The sequence below is a fragment of the Dipodomys merriami genome, unplaced genomic scaffold (genome assembly GCF_024711535.1).
Source record: "Dipodomys merriami isolate MVZ:Mamm:240054 unplaced genomic scaffold, mDipMer1.0.p SCAF_691, whole genome shotgun sequence".
Taxonomy (NCBI): Eukaryota; Metazoa; Chordata; class Mammalia; order Rodentia; family Heteromyidae; genus Dipodomys; species Dipodomys merriami.
The window spans coordinates 225054-241400 of record NW_027206281.1 but is presented as its reverse complement, the minus strand read 5'-3'; the positions used below and the strand labels follow the sequence as shown (position 1 = coordinate 241400).

General features: G+C 59.9%; 1 protein-coding gene across 4 annotated transcripts; it reads right to left on the bottom strand.

The window, feature by feature from the left end:
• Window positions 1-15342, bottom strand: Parp11 (poly(ADP-ribose) polymerase family member 11). 4 transcript variants are annotated; one of them, XM_070006048.1, is made up of 9 exons: window positions 15137-15342; window positions 12312-14639; window positions 9579-9707; window positions 8491-8611; window positions 7074-7149; window positions 6259-6331; window positions 6061-6191; window positions 3267-3418; window positions 1-1812 (listed from the first exon to the last, which is right to left on the bottom strand). In XM_070006048.1, the coding sequence occupies exons 3-9, from the start codon at window positions 9702-9704 to the stop codon at window positions 1496-1498; spliced, it is 996 nt and encodes a 331-aa protein (XP_069862149.1). In that variant the 5' UTR covers window positions 9705-9707; window positions 12312-14639; window positions 15137-15342; the 3' UTR covers window positions 1-1495. The 4 variants fall into 4 exon arrangements, with proteins under 4 accessions (XP_069862149.1, XP_069862147.1, XP_069862148.1 ...); XM_070006046.1 differs by lacking the exon at window positions 12312-14639; XM_070006047.1 differs by lacking the exon at window positions 12312-14639 and having other exon boundaries at window positions 6061-6170.
• Window positions 15343-16347: the final 1005 nt, after the last annotated feature.

Genomic DNA, 16347 nt, shown 5'->3' with positions numbered 1-16347 from the left:
CAGGAAAGGCTGTGAGACGTGTAATTGCTAATTAAGCAGCAAAAAAAAAAAAAAAAAAAAGCCAGAAAATGGCGCTGTGGCTCAAATGGTAGAGTGCTGACCTTGTGGTAAAAAGGACACAACAGTTCAGGGACAGCGTCTGGCTCTGAGTTCAAGTCCCAGGGTTGATATCCCCCAAATAAAACAGCACCCACCTCAGCCGGGCGCTGTGGGACCGCTGTTTAACTCCACAGAAGCCTGGGAGGTGTACTCAGCCCGGCCATGGAACCCGCTGCACAAGGCCGGGGGGGAGGGGGGGAGACGGGGGAGGGGAGGGGAGAAGGGAGGGGAGGGGAGAAGGGAGGGGAGCTGGGCCAAGCTGTCCCACACACAAATAGCAAGAAAACAAAATCAGAATTCCTACTATTCCTTGTGTGTGTATTGTGGACTTGAACTCGGGGCCTGGGCGCTGTCCTTGAGCTCTTTCCCTCAAGGCTGGCGCTCTACTGCCTGAGCCACAGCGCCACTTCCGGTTTTCTGGTGGTTCATTGGAGATCAGAGTCTCGTGGACTTTCCTGCCTGGGCTGGCCTTGAACCGTGATCCTCAGATCTCAGCCTCCTGAGCAGCTGGGATGCCAGGCGTGAGCGCCGGCGCCCGGCTCGTTCTGCGTCTCTGAACAGTCCAGCGGCCTGGCGTGCCGCTGCCCAGAGCTTCTGAGGACAACACCGCATGGACACTTATGGAGGAGCATGGGCAGGAGTGTGCGCAGCCACGAGGAGGGCGGGGGCGTTCTGGCGAGAGTCACGGAAAATCCAGCGTGGACGGACACACCGCAGTCATCCGGGCAATTCCCAAGGCTGGGACGGTGTCCTGAAAAGCCGTCCAGGTCAGTGCACGCGAGGCCCGGTCCACGCACACGCTCTTCTCTCCCTCACAATGGACGGGCAGGAGAGACAGACCGGGGAAGCAAACTTCCCTTCCGTGCCACCCAACCCGGGATCCGCTCACCACGGGGAGGCTGCCGACCGCCCCTCGGGAGCCCGAGGCCAGCCGCTGTCATCCCCGCTTACTCAGGAGGCGGAGGTCGGAGGATCCGGGTTCAAAGCCAGCCTGGGGAAGAAAACCCTCTTCTCTCCCATGAGCCGGCAAAAAGCCAGAAATGGAGCTGTGGCTCAAGTGGTAGAGCGCCAGCCTTGAGCAAAGACAAAACACACAAAAAAACCAAGAACAAAAACTCAGGGCCAGCACCCGGGCCCTGAGTTCGAGGCCCAGTGCCAGCACAAGAATAAATAGCAAAAATAAATAAGACTCAACAAAACCAGCTCCCGGGGGGTCTCTGGCCCCCGCGTGAACACGGCCACGGGGTTCCTGTTCTTACACACACCAGCCACTGGAGCCGTGGATCACCACGCACCACCGAACCCTAAACAACCACAGCATCACCAGCCTCGTGGTCAGTACGAGTTTTATGTGGCGGCCGCCACGGTGGGACCCGCGGCCACGTGCGCGCGGAGCTCAGAGGAAGTCTATGAGGTACTCGGGGTAGATCTGGTTGGCGTCGAAGACCACGAAGATGCGGGGACTCCACGTGTCGTCCACGCAGCTGTCGTACAGGTTCACGTAGCTGCCGTCCTTGGACGGGGGGCGCATGTACTTGGGGTCCCCGCTGATGTAGTCGCCGATGAGCACGCGGGCCAGGAACATGGACCTGCAGGCGCGGGGCGCGGGGCGCGGGCGCGGGCCCACGCCGTGGATCTGCAGCGTGTCGCCATGACGCAGGTCATCCTTGCAGAAGCGGCTCGAGTAGGACGCGTCTCTCGCAAAATAGGTTCCTGCAGCCAGAGGGGACCAGGGGGGGCCACGCGTGAGGCCCAGCCCCGCAGGGGCGGTCACGGGATGGGGGCCCCAAGTCCCCAGTGCCTGTGCCTAATCCAGTGTCTGTGTCTCATCCAGTGTCTGTGTCTCATCCAGTGCCTGTGTCTCATCCAGTGTCTGTGTCTCATCCAGTGCCTGTGTCTCATCCAGTGCCAGTGCCAGTGCCAAATCCAGTGCCTGTCTAATCCAGTGCCTGTGCCTAATCCAGTGTCTGTGTCTCATCCAGTGCCTGTGCCTAATCCAGTGTCTGTGTCTCATCCAGTGTCTGTGTCTCATCCAGTGTCTGTGTCTCATCCAGTGTCTGTGTCTCATCCAGTGCCTGTGTCTCATCCAGTGCCTGTGCCAGTGCCAAATCCAGTGCCAGTGTCTGTCTAATCCAGTGCCTGTGTCTGTCTAATCCAGTGCCTGTGTCTAATCCAGTGCCAGTACCTGTGTCTAATCCAGTGCCTGTGTCTAATCCAGTGTCTGTGTCTAATCCAGTGTCTGTGTCTGATCCAGTGTCTGTGTCTAATCCAGTGTCTGTGTCTAATCCAGTGTCTGTCTAATCCAGTGCCAGTGTCTGTGTCTCATCCAGTGCCTGTGTCTCATCCAGTGTCTGTGTCTCATCCAGTGCCTGTGTCTAATCCAGTGTCTGTGTCTAATCCAGTGCCAGTGTCTGTGTCTCATCCAGTGTCTGTGTCTCATCCAGTGTCTGTGTCTCATCCAGTGTCTGTGTCTAATCCAGTGCCTGTGTCTCATCCAGTGCCTGTGTCTAATCCAGTGTCTGTGTCTCATCCAGTGTCTGTGTCTAATCCAGTGTGTGTCTCATCCAGTGTCTGTGTCTCATCCAGTGTCTGTGTCTAATCCAGTGTCTGTGTCTCATCCAGTGTCTGTGTCTCATCCAGTGTCTGTGTCTCATCCAGTGTCTGTGTCTAATCCAGTGACAGTGCCTGTGTCTCATCCAGTGTCTGTGTCTCATCCAGTGCCTGTGTCTCATCCAGTGTCTGTGTCTCATCCAGTGTCTGTGTCTCATCCAGTGTCTGTGTCTAATCCAGTGTCTGTGTCTCATCCAGTGTCTGTGTCTAATCCAGTGTGTGTCTCATCCATTGCCTGTGTCTCATCCAGTGTCTGTGTCTCATCCAGTGCCTGTGTCTCATCCAGTGTCTGTGTCTAATCCAGTGCCTGTGTCTAATGCAGTGTCTGTGTCTCATCCAGTGTCTGTGCCTATGCCTGTGCTCTACCTATGCCTGTGCTGGTCTGGGGCCCGTGCCCTCCCCCCCCAGGGCCTGTGGCGGGAAGGTGCGTGGCTCTTGGTTCCGTGTGTGGACCAAGTGCCTGGGTCCCCCCTCCCCGCCTTCCCCCCCCCCCCCCCGTGGTGGAGGCCGCCCGGGACCCCGCCCCGGGGCGGCCGCCCGTGCGTGCGCACGCGCACCTTTTCCCAAGAGAGCGCCGTGCATGCCGTTTATCCGCCAGTCGAAGTTGTGGATGCAAATCGCCTCCACGAACTCGCTGCTGGTGCCGTGGAAGAGCATCTGCTCGTTGATCTGCGGGATGCCTCTCTTCTTCTTCAGCTGGGACTTCTTCCTGAAGGCACACGGTGGCATGCACGCATTTTATTTTAAGACAGCAAACGTTCGACAGGAAGGCTAAAAGGAACAACGCCGACGCCGACGCCGGGAGGAGGGCTGCTCTCATCTAAATCGCGGGTGGACAAAGCAAATCGGAGAAAGGAACGGGTTCGAATGTTCCTGGACAGGTAAACCGTCTTACGATGGTGATTCAATTCCAGAACCGCCAAGGGCTCCAGGCACCCACAGCGGAGACCACAGGGCCGACCCCACGCTCACGGAGGGAAGGCCTCACACCCACGAGGCTGGAGCCCTCTCTGTGTCCCTCCGTCCCGCACCTGGCACCCGGAGAACCCAGCGTCGCCCCCCGCCCCCCAGACCTCCCCTGGCACGCAGAAAAGAACGCGCCACTGGGCCGATCCTAGCAGGGAGACCGAGGAAGGCTGGAAGGGTTCCACGGAAAAAATACACAGGCACACAGTGACACATGGGAGTTACGGGTACGTTTACAAAGAACGCTAAAGGTGAAAGAGAAACGGACGTAGCACGGCGTGATGCCTCGCTGTCCAGGGCTGGTGAGCAGCAGAGAAACACGCGGGCCTTCCAGGGACACAGGCTGGGGGCCAGGGAGGCAGGCTGGGGGCCGGGGACACAGGCTGGGGGCCAGGGAGACAGGCTGGGGACGGGGGACACAGGCTGGGGGCCAGGGAGACAGGCTGGGGGCCAGGGACACAGGCTGGGGGCCAGGGACACAGGCTGGGGGCCGGGGACACAGGCTGGGGGTTGGGGACCAGGGACACAGGCTGGGGACCAGGGACACAGGCTGGGGACCAGGGACACAGGCTGGGGACGGGGGACACAGGCCGGGGACCAGGGACACAGGCTGGGGACCAGGGACACAGGCTGGGGACAGGGGACACAGGCTGGGGGCCAGGGACACAGGCCAGGGACCAGGGACACAGGCTGGGGGTTGGGGACCAGGGACACAGGCTGGGGACCAGGGACACAGGCTGGGGACCAGGGACACAGGCTGGGGACGGGGGACACAGGCCGGGGACCAGGGACACAGGCTGGGGACCAGGGACACAGGCTGGGGACAGGGGACACAGGCTGGGGGCCAGGGACACAGGCCGGGGACCAGGGACACAGGCTGGGGGTTGGGGACCAGGGACACAGGCTGGGGGTTGGGGACCAGGGACACAGGCTGGGGGTTGGGGACCAGGGACACAGGCTGGGGACCAGGGACACAGGCTGGGGATGGGGGAGACAGGCTGGGGACGGGGGACCAGGGAGACAGGCTGGGGACGGGGGACCAGGGAGACAGGCTGGGGATGGGGGAGACAGGCTGGGGACGGGGGAGACAGGCTGGGGACGGGGGACCAGGGAGACAGGCTGGGGATGGGGGACCAGGGAGACAGGCTGGGGACGGGGGACACAGGCTGGGGACTGTGGACCAGGGAGATAGGCTAGGGGCAGGGGACCAAGGACACAGGCCAGGTACTGGGGACACAGGCCTGGGGCACAGGCCTGGTGCGGTGTGCACAGCTGGGTGTGGAGATGGAGCGAGATCTGGAGATGGAAACCCTGAGGCACGTTCACGCAGACCCCTGTGCACAGGAGTGCAGGCTGTCTGGTGTGCAGGGGTTCTGTCTGGGTACACACAAGATTGTCTGGTGTGCACACAGTGGTTGTCAGTCTGATGTGCACGTGGGGTAGTCTGGTGTGCACACAGCGTGCAGTCTGTCTGGCGTGCACGTGGAGTTCTGTCAGTCTGGCGTGCAGGCAGGGTGCAGTCAGGTGTGCATGCGGCGTAGTCTGTCTGGTGTGTACATGGTGTCTGTCAGTCCGGTGTGCACACGGGTGTGGTCCGTCGGGTGTGCAGGGGGGTGTGGTCCGTCGGCTGTGCTGCGGGGTGCAGTCCGTCTGGTGTGCATGCGGCGTAGTCTGTCTGGTGTGTACATGGTGTCTGTCAGTCTGGTGAACACATAGGTGCAGTCCGGTGTGCACACGGGTGTGGTCTGTCGGGGGTGCAGGGGGGTGCGGTCCGTCGGCTGTGCCGTGGGGTGCGGTCCGTCTGGTAAGCATGTGTGGCTGAGCCCGCCAGAGCCTGGCCTGTGTCCGCCCTCAGCCCGGGGAGCAGCACAGATGCCCGTCCTGCCTGGCGTCTGCCCACACGCCGCTCTCCTCTCTCTCAGGAAGTGGGTGCCGTCTCCGCACCTCACAAGGACTCGGGGCGTGGGGGGCGGGCGCGTAGGTGCCGTCTCCGTGCCTCGCGAGGACTCGGGGTGTGGGGGGGCCAGGCGTGTGGACTCGGGGTGTGGGGGGGGCGGGAGTGTGGGTGCCGTCTCCGTGCCTCGTGAGGACTCGGGGCGTGGGGGGGGCCGGGCGCGTGGGTGCCGTCTCCGTGCCTCGTGAGGACTCGGGGTGGGGGGGGCCGGGCGCGTGGACTTGGGGCGTGGGGGGGGCCGGGTGCAAGGACTCGGGGCGTGGGGGGGGCCAGGCGCGTGGGTGCCGTCTCCGTGCCTCGTGAGGACTTGGGGTGTGGGGGGCCGGGTGCGTGGACTCGGGGCGTGGGGGGGCCGGGTGCAAGGACTCGGGGCGTGGGGGGCGGCGCGTGGGAGAGGGCGCCCACCACGGATCGCCGCGCCACGCACTCACCTGCAGAAGAACTCCCACAAGTCTAGGTTCTGAATTCTCTGTATTCTCCGGATGCGGTTCCGGTCCATGGTCTTCCCGAAGAGCGCGGCCACCTCGTTGTACTCGTGCGTCTGCGTGTGCAGAGGGATGAGCTGCGAGGGGCGGGCGTGCCGGGCCAGTCCTCCGCCGCGCCCCCCCGCCGGCCCGGCCGGCTCCTACCTGGTAGGGGACGTCCGTGTGCACACACTCCCAGTGAGAGGGGACGGGGATGGCCTCGTTCTCACAGACGTAGCTGCAGGGGGCGGCACACGAGGCAGCGGAAGAGAAAATCAGAGCCACCGCGGGGGCTGGCCCCAGCCACTCGGGAGGCTGAGATCGGAGGGCCGCGGTTCAAAGCCAGCCCGGGCAGGAAAGGCCGTGAGACGCTGACCTCCAACGAGCCACCAGAAAACCGGAAGTGGCGCTGTGGCTCAAGGGGTAGAGCGCCAGCCTCGAGCTGAGGAGCTGAGGGACAGCGCCCAGGCCCTGAGTTCAAGCCACAGGACAGGCGCGCGTGTGCACATGCACGTGCACACGTGTGAACACAGAGGAGCGACAAGCATGCTGCTTCTTCACTTGATCACCTTGTACGAGATCTTTCTCATGCCTGGGTCCGCATCGGGGCCTGGTGTCACCCAGCACCCGCGGGTACCCGGCCAGCACCCCCGATCGGAGCCAGAAACCCTGCCAGGATCCTCAACTGAGCTGAGCTGTCTTTGACTAGGAATCCTGAGCTGCTTTGTGCTCAAGGTGGGCGCTCTACCCCTTGAGCCACAGCACCACTTCCGGCTTTTGCTCTGTGTGTGGCGCTGAGGGATCAAACCCCGGGCCACACGCACGCTGGGCGCGCGCTCCACCACCGAGCCACCTGCCCGGCCCCGTCCACAGCATCTCTTGGGAGGACCGGGACCAGCCGCGCCCGGCGTGTGCTGGGCCCCGCGCCCCCGCCCGGCATGTGCTGGGCCCCGCGCCCCCGGCCCGGCCCGCCGACTCACCTGAACGCGCTGATGGAGAAGGGGGCCCTTTTGACCAGGCGCTGCTTGCCCGTGCTCAGATTCGTCTGCTTCATTTCTGTTCACAGAGCAGAGGGGTCAGAGCCGCGGGCTGCCCTGGGGGCGGGCGTGCAGGGCCGGACGGGGGGACCGGGCCGCGTGGGGCCGGTGGCACCTGGGACCGGGTCCTCGGGGCTCAGTCGCCCACACTCCCCCGCCCTCCCCAACATGCCCTGCTCCGGCTGCAGAGATCCTCCTTCCCTGCGCCACACCGACGCTGGGCTCACCAGGAGACAGGAGCCCCGCACTTAGGAGAGCTACAGGCGTGGGGAAGAGGGAGGCGGGCCTGCCCTGAAGCTTCTGTACGCTTTTGAGTGGAGTAAAGTGGGGGCGGAGCCAGACACGGGCGGCTCCCGCCTGCCATCCCAGCAACACAGGAGGCTGAGATCTGAGGATCGCGGTTCAAAGCCAGCCTGGGCAGGAAAGTCCGTGAGACTCTGATCTCCCATGAACCACCAGAAAACCAGACGTGGCGCTGTGGCTCAAGGGGTAGAGGCACCCTGAACAACCCCCGCCAGGGCCCGGACGGTGTCCGGTGGCACTGACTTCCAGCTGAGCTGGCTCAGCTGCGGGGGAGCGGGGGAGCCGGGGAGCCGGGGTACACAGGGCGACCGGTGCTGTGCACACGCACCCAGAGCGGGCGGCCTGCCGGAGCCCCTCGCTTCCCATGCATGATCCCTGGAATCATCTAGAATGATTTCCAGGCCAACTGTAAGGAGCACTGAAACAAGCGCTCCAAGTCAGTCACGGCGGTCCAAGATTCGAATCCCGCATCCTCCAGAGGCCAGGGCTGGGGCTGGTGAGTTCGAGGCCGGCCTGGACAGCACGGTGACACAGGAGAGACTCACATGACCTCCACGCAAGCGTCAGTCTCCGAATACATTACTGCGCCCGAACGCATGCGCACGCTCTTATAAGAGGCCAGCGTGGCTAAGAGTTCAAATCCTGAACTAAGGTCTTAGCCGGTCCCATGGTGCAGTGGCTAGCGCTCTGGACGCTGATGCCAGCGATCCAAGTTCAAACCCTGGTGAGACTCCATTAAAGCTTTAAGCAAAAGACATAGTTTTTCTTGTTCTTAAAGGGTTTTGTTTTGTGTTTTGGTGCCGGTCCTGGGACTTGAACTCAGGGCCTGAGCACTGTCTCTGAACATCTTCTTTTCCCCTCAAGGCTGGTGCTCTACCATTTGAGCCACAGCACCATTTCCGGTTTTCTGGAGGTTCGTTGGAGATAAAAGAGTCTCATGGCCTTTCCTGCCCGGGCTCCGCAGGTCTCAGCCCCGCAAGTGTCTTGCTGTGTAACCTAAGGACGGACTCCGCACCCACACACCGACTGCCAGCCCAGGGCTCCAGGAGGGACGCACCTGCGAAATCGATCTTGTAGCTGAACTTGGAGGTAGTAAAAGAAATGGAGCCACAAGGGTTCGTTCGGAAGCTTTTCTCGATGTCTTCACTGCTAACGGAACATTGAATGCTGGCGTCCGGCTTTAAAACAAACCAGAAAGTTCCCCTTACCAGGGCTTCACTGAAGTTGTGCTATGATCAAAAGGAAGGAGAGAAGAAGGGAGGGAACGAGGGAGGGAGGGAGGGCGAGCTCACGGCACAGTGATAAATGTTTCTTCTAAATGGAAGATGCAGGGAAAGTGGGCAGGGAAAGCACTGGAAGGTTCTGGAAGGTTCTGTGTCAGTACAGGCTTCTTTGGGGCACCTTGTGGGGGGCAGCGGGAGGGAGGGAGGGAGGGAGGGAGGCTGATGCAGATTTCTAGTGAAGGCTGCTCACGGTATCACCCAACAATTGGCTATGATCGCCTCTCAGAAATTACTAGATTTCTACAATCATCCCCAACTTTTCATACTTTCTGAGTAGTTCCAATTAAATCCTTTTCTTTTCTTTCTTTCTTTCTTTTTTTCCCGTTGGTTGTGGGGCTTGAACTCAGGGCCTGGGCGCTGTCCTCGAGCTGTTTTGCTCAAGGCTGGTGCTCTGCCACTTGAGCCACAACACCACTTCTGACTTTTGCTGGTTTACGGGAGATCAGAGTCTCACGGACTTTCCTGCCCGGGCTGGCTTTGAACCTTGATCCTCAGAGCTCAGCCTCCTGAGTAGCTGGGATGACAGGCGTGAGCCACCGGCGCCTGGCTTCAGACTCAATCTTAAACAGCTTGTTTTAAAGAAGAAAGTAAAACCAGAAGCACAGTCTTTGTGGGTCTGGGTTCGAATTGCTGCTCCCTGCTCGATTTCGTGTCAGGTGCTCGGCCGTGGGACCCGAGTCTCCACGATGCCGGCTCCTGGCGCACAGCCCAAAAAATGTTGTTTCTTCTCAATGGAGTACCGTGGAAATGGGCAGGGAAAGCACTGGAAGGTTCTGGAAGGTTCTGAGTCAGTGCGGGCTGGGGGGGGGGGGCACCCGAGGGTGGCGGGGTGGTGGGGGCGGGGTGGGGGGCAGGGGGGTACCTGGATCATGTGCCACTTCCCGCACTCGGCCAGGTAGAACCAGCCCCACTGCGTGTCCGATGTGTCCATGGCGTCCCCCTCCCTGTCCGCCACTCGCGGCAGGAACTCTTCCGCCTTGTGGAACATCTCCTGGGGGCCGCGGAGAGGAGGGGAGACGGCTCTGAGTGCGGCGGGCGCCCTCGCGCGCCCAGAGCCGGCTCTCCCCCGGGGCCCGCCCCGCGTGGCTCTTCTGCACACCCGTGTTCTAACTCGAGGGGTGGGGGGCATCTCTGTGAACACGTGGGGCAGAGGACAGTCGGCTGGGGGGGGCACACCAGCACCGGCCACGCCAGTGCCTGCCACACCCTCAGTGGCCACGCCAGTGCCCGCCACACCAGCACCGGCCACGCCAGTGCCTGCCACACCCTCAGTGGCCACGCCAGTGCCCGCCACACCAGCACCGGCCACGCCAGTGCCTGCCACACCCTCAGTGGCCACGCCAGTGCCCGCCACACCAGCACCGGCCACGCCAGTGCCTGCCACACCAGCACCGGCCACGCCAGTGCCTCTGTGAGATCTCCGTTCCCAGCACTTAGCCGCCTCCTCCAGAGCGAGCCAGAGCTGCTGGTCTGTGCTTCGTTCCTGCCAGATCTCTCTGTCTCTGTCTCTGTCTGTCTGTCTGTCTTGGTCTCTCTGTCATACACCCACCCACAGACATCAATATTGGTGATGCGTTAACTATTTGATTTCTTAGATTTTTTTTTTTTAAACCAAGAACATGTTCTAGCAAATAAACCGAGACACTTCTGGTGTGAGTGTCATTATATGAAGAAGAGTCAGGCCATCCTGCTGGGATAAAAGCTCCCGTTCCTTTAACTGGGCCTCAGTTTCCCCCTTCCAAAGCCGAGGGCGAAAGGCTCCTTCCTCATCAGGACAAATGAGATAACGTGGTCAAGTCCAGTACGGAGCCAGCGAGTGGAGCACCAAGCACAGCACCCGAACCAGAATAACCAAGTAGAAACGCTCCTCTCCCCTTAGACGGCCACATCCTGGAAAACACCAGAACTGCCCTGGCTGCCACCCTGGCCAATCATCTCCCCGGCTCCCCCCCCCCCCAGACACACCTGCAGCCCCGTGACCCAGGGCCGGGCCTGTGACCAGCGCCCGTGGCCAGGCTGCACCCGGTGCCCACCCATCTACCCTGTGGCTTGAGGGACGCTGATCTCCGGCCCCACCTGCTCCCCGGCTCCCACCCTGCCCCCGAGGGCAGCCCAGGCGCCCCGACTCCGCTTCCTGTGGGATTAAGGAGGGGCCGGGCTGCAGGGAGGCGCGCTGCCTTCTCTTGGCTGGGCTGGGGAGACCTGGTTCCCCTCCTCGGCAAAGCTGCTGCTCTGCTGAGGGCGCCTTGCTGCTCTCTCCCTGTGTTCAAACTGTTCAGGCATTTGCTTACGGAGCCTAAGTCAGGGAGAGAAGAACTAAACACAGTACCCAAGCCAAGCCAGTGAGTACCAAGTACAGTACCCGAGTCTGAGTAGTGAAGTAACAAGCACACTACCCTGACAGGGAGTGATTAATAAGCACAGTAACAAAGCCAAGCCAGCGAGTACAGCACCAAGTACAGTACCTGAGTCTGGGTAGTAAAGTACCAAACACAGTACTTTGTCAGGGAGTGAAGCACTAAGCACAGTAGCCAAGCCAAACCAGCAAGTATCAAGTACACTACCTGAATCTGAGTAGTCAAGTACCAAGCACACTACCCTGTCAGTGAGTAAGTGCAAATCACAGGAGCCAGTGAATAAAGAACCAGCACAGTACTGGGCAGAGTACCCCATCAGTGAGCAGAGTACCCGGTCTGTGAGTGGGTACAGTACCTGAGTCCATGAAGAGGGCTCATAATTTTGACTTTCTAATGTCTGGAAACTCCAGGGAAGGCTTTGTGCGTTTTCCTGTTTTTCCTTGGTGCCTGGCAGTCGCTGGGCTGCTGGGAGACGGGGAGCAGGCGCCCCGGGGCCGGGAGCCTCAGCTTTGAGAGAGTGGTTCTAGGCTGGTGAGGGACTGCGTTCTGCACTGGCACCAGCACTGCGACTCCCCAACGCACCCTGCTCCACCCACAACCGCAAGAGGGTGTGGCCCAGGGGAAGGGGACCTGGGGAAAGCTGGGAGGACCGGTGTGGAGCCATCGGTGAAGAGAGAGGCGCCCAGGTGGACGTGCAGCTCCCCGGGCCCAGCTCACCTGGGCTGGGAAAAAACCAAGTTCACACCACGCGTGCACCCAGAGCCCAAATGTGGGGGTGCTGGCGGCACCTGCCTGCAGCACCCCCAACCCAGAGAGTGCTCTCTACCACGCCCAGAGCCCTCACAAGAGGGTGGACAGAAACAGACAGACAGAGATCCATAATAGGTAGATGGACGGGTGGATGTATACAGAGATATGGAGAGATGATGGATGGATAGACGTAAACAACAGATTAGACAGATGCAGATAATAGATGATAAAGATGACTGATGGTTAGATATAGACAATGGATTAGATAGGCATATCTAATGATGGATAGGCAAGATAATAGATTAGATGTAGATGATAGAGGTCTGAAGGATAGACGATAGACATAGACAAGCAATAGATAATACATATAGACGACAGAGATACACAGATCTATAAAGGCAGGTGATTGGCTAGGTACAGATGATAGATGATGGTTCCCTGCACAGGACTGTGAGAATTTGTGCCAGGCACTGCCAGCCACCATTCACCTGAGCCGGGGACTCAGGATTCTTCTGCGATTCAGATGCACAGATGCACAGCCGATGGGACCACACTATTACTGAAGCTCCAGATCTCCAAGGGAATGCGGACTTTCACTGAAAATCACACTCCTAGACTGTCTGCACAAACCCGTCCAGCACAGCCCAAGGCCTCTAGTGGGATGATTCACTCAGTGCTCCCTCGAGGTGGGTAGGGTTGACCAACCCTGTCTGCAGACTGGTACTGGGCTGAGCACATTTCCTTCTGCCACTGGTTGCTGTGCATTATAATCAGGAATGGATATTGGATTTTGCTAAATGGTTTTTCTGTATGTTCCATTTTACTTCACTTATCAGGCAAGGTATGCTCATGGCTGTCCAACTATTGAACTATCCTTGCATTCCTGGAATAAATCACTGTCCAGTATTTCATGTGGGAGACAGGCCTGGGGTTTCCTTTGATTGGTTTTGGTATGGGGTAATGACAGCCTTACAGCATCAACTGCAAAATGCAAGCTCTCCTTCACATTTCTGGAACTTGGTACAGAGTTACTAATTGCTTTACATATTTGGTAGAATCCATCTGTGAACCTGTCTGGGCCTGGGGCTTTGAGAGTAGGTTCTTCCTACAAAGTTAAATTCTTTAACCAAAAAAAGGCCATTCCCTTCCCGCCTCCTTCCTGAGTCTATTTCCTCAGAGTTGCCACACGGACACAGCAGGAAGGGCATCTTCATTATCCTAATGCTGTCTTCAGACTGTTTCCTTCAGAGCTGGTAACACCAAGGGTAGAGTTGGATTTTTACTTATGTAGTTACTTACGGGTCAGGTCTGCCTGCCTGCACAGGCCCATTGGCTTGTAGTAGGTATTCAAGAAACAACAAGTGCTAGCAAACGTGGGTTTCAGTGCTAGGCTGACACCAGAAGATGGCAGGTGGGCTGGGCTGGCCGGTCATCCACGCCATTCCTCCAGACCTGAATTGCAAACACGAGCCTCCTGCCTCTACCTTATTTACCTCCCAGATAACAAGGACATGCTGTATCTGTCCCGCGCATTCTGAGGAGCCACCAATTCCCCGCTCCTGCCCATGACCGCACCACCAGGAGAGGGCTGAAGCATGGGCCCTGATGACATACGCTCGCCAGGGCATCTCATCTAACTATCAATCAGGAAGCCTTCCTTAAATTCCAATTCCAAGGTGGGTGCTTGTAGTTCAGGCCTGTAATCCTAGCTACTGTAAAGGTTGAAGCCAGCCTGGGCAGGAAAGTCTATGAGACTCTTATCTCCAAGTAACCAGTTAAAAGCCAGAGGTAGAGCTGTGGTGTAGTAGAGTGCTAGCCTGGAGTGAAAAACCTCAGGAACAGTGTCCAGGCCCTGAGTTCCAGCTTCAGTATTGGTGCACGCACACACACATACACATTCCCTGTGATTTTTTTTTCTTCCTTAAGTTCTTTTCTACTTGCTGCATGCTGTCTACTCTGGGAAGAGTATGTGTTCTAGGGCTGGGAATGTGGCTCAGTGGTAGAATGCTTGCCTATCATGCATGAAGCCCTGAGTTTGATTCCTCAGAACCACATACACAGAAAAGGCCAGAAGTCGCACTGTGGCTCAAATGGTAGAGCGCTAGCCTTGAGCAAAAGAAGCTTAGGGACACCACCCAAGCCCTGAGTTCAGGCCTGGAAAAAAAAAAAAAAGGAGTATGTGTTCTAGAACCAGAAAGCTTTAGATTTAAAACCAGTTTCTCTTCTTCTTCAGAAAGCTCACCAAACTTGGAGCCTTACCATGGTCAACAGAACAAGAAGGTAATGCGCTAACCATCTACATAATCAAAGTATTAGCAATCCGAGGGTCCTTTTTGTGCTAGTCTCTATCAGCCCCTCTCCTAGGCTTCCCTGGGCTGCCATGAGCATCTGGTTTTCCTGGTAAAGCGGCGGGGAGGAGAGAGAGAGCAGACTGCCCCAGAGCTTTGGCACCTCTGGAAACGGGTCTTGTGCGCGACAAATCCGGCGTGGTGAGCCAATCACATGAAGTGGCTTCAGAGCGCGAGTACAGACACCTGATGTTCTTCCCCGACGTTTTTTCTTCCGCGTTCTCATCAGCACCCGTTAGTCAGGGTGGCACGGGGAGGATTCCCCAGTACCTTCGCCGGGTTCTCGATGTGGTCCCCTTGGACGGTCAGTGGCGCTTTCCACGGGCCGGGCGATCCCCAGCTTCCTGGGACCAGCCTTGGGGTGTGGACACCCCCCCCACACACACGGGGGGGGGAGGGAGGCTGGACTTTGGTGGTGAAGGCCAGAGAACACAGAGCGGCCACGTCGGTGAGGGGTGGATGCGGCGTCTGCAGACGGACTTGGGTCTCAGAAGATCCGCAGCCCCCCCCCCCCCCCGCCCCGAGCTTTTAAAGACCGAAAGCCACGGGCTGGGGGGGGGGGGGCGGGCGGGGAGGCGTCTTCCCGCTTGGAAGCGTCTAGACGCTCTCGGCGTGCTCCGATCGCTGCCTGCGGGCCCGGGAGGGGTCGGGGGTCGGGGGTCGGGGGGGGGGCAAAGGGCGCCGAGGATCCCCCCGGGATCGAACCCGCCGGGCGGGGCGCGGGGAGCGGGCGCCGAGGCCCCGCCGCGCAGCCGGAGCCGCCCCGAGGCCGGAACCCCCGACGCGCGGCCCCGCGGCGCCCGGGCGGAAGCGGTTTCCCCCACGGACCGGAACTGGCGCACGCCCGGAACCCCCGACGCGCGGCCCCGCGGCGCCCGGGCGGAAGCGGTTCCCGGGAACGCCCTCCCGGCCCGTTTCCTCCAGCCCCGCCCACCGGGCCCGCCCCGTCCGGCCGGGCTGCTCACCGGATTCGCTTCCCACATCACGGGGGCTGAACCGCGCGGAGGACGTCTGGAAGAAGAGGCGGGCCGCGCGTCCGGCACGGTGTCCGTCCGTCCGTCCGTCTCCTGCGAGTCCCGGGCGCGGAGGGGCGGGAAGGCAGCCTATTCACCCCCGCCCGGCCAGAAGCGAGCGTCTCCGGACCGCCCAGCCTCCCGACTTCCGCCCGAGTCCAGCCAATCAGCGGCGGCCACGCCCACTCGCGGAACCAGGCTGGTCCCGCCCCCCTTGTCATTTGGGTTCGGACGTCCTCGCGCAGGCGCAGAGGGGCGGGGGCGGGGCTGGCCAGGGCGGGGCTGGCCAGGGCCCGGATGTGCGGGCCTTTAAACGCCCCCCCCACACGCCCTCCTGTAGAATCCACGCCCATCCTCCACCCGCGACCCCGCGTGGGGCCCGGCTCCTGACTCAGTGTCCCCCTCTGCACCCTGAGGAGCGATCAGCGATCTGATTATTCCGGAATAAACCTCCGTGGCCGCTCCTGAGGCCCAGAATCTGGGCTTCGCGGGTTCGAATCCAGCTTCGGGACACAGGAAAGTCCACGCGACTCCCAATCTCCAATCAGCCACCCAGAAACAGAAGGTCAGGGGGCGCCGTGGCTCAGGCGGTAGAGCGCCAGCCTTGAGCACTGAAGCTCAGGGACAGCATCTGGGTCCCGAGTTCAAACCCCACGGAAGCGAAAAATGACACTGAGAGTGTGGAGTTTTATCCAGGTGGTGAGCTCTGCATGTGTACGCACACACGCGTGCGCTTGTGAGCGTTCACACACACCCTGTTCACTGCTCATCCCTGCATGTGGGTGACCTACGGCATGACTGTGTGTAGCGTAGCGTTGTGACACACGGACCTGCTCACGAAGGACCTTTGTTTCCTAGTTTTCTCTTCTTTAAAAAAAAAAAAAATCAAAAATAAGGGGCCTTCAGCCTATCAGGCTCACGCCTGTCATCCCAGCTACTCAGGGGGCTGAGCTCTGAGGATCACGGTTCAAAGCCAGCCTGGGCAGGAAAATCCGTGAGACTCTGATCTCTAATAAACCACCAGAAACTCGGAAGTGATGCTGTGGCTCAAATGGTAGAGCGCTCGCCTTGAGCTGAAGAGCTGAGGGACGGCGCCCAGGCCCAGAGTTCAAGCCCCACAACTCACACACACACACACACACACACACACAGCATTGATTTGA

What these genes read in the sequence shown, in the direction of transcription:
- Parp11 (XM_070006046.1), bottom strand. An exon ending in GGAAGTGGCACATGATCCAG is followed by an intron (nt 8,612 to 9,578) that starts GTACCCCCCTGC and finishes TTTGTTTTAAAG; the next exon opens with CCGGACGCCAGCATTCAATG. An exon ending in CTACAAGATCGATTTCGCAG is followed by an intron (nt 7,150 to 8,490) that starts GTGCGTCCCTCC and finishes CTCTGTGAACAG; the next exon opens with AAATGAAGCAGACGAATCTG.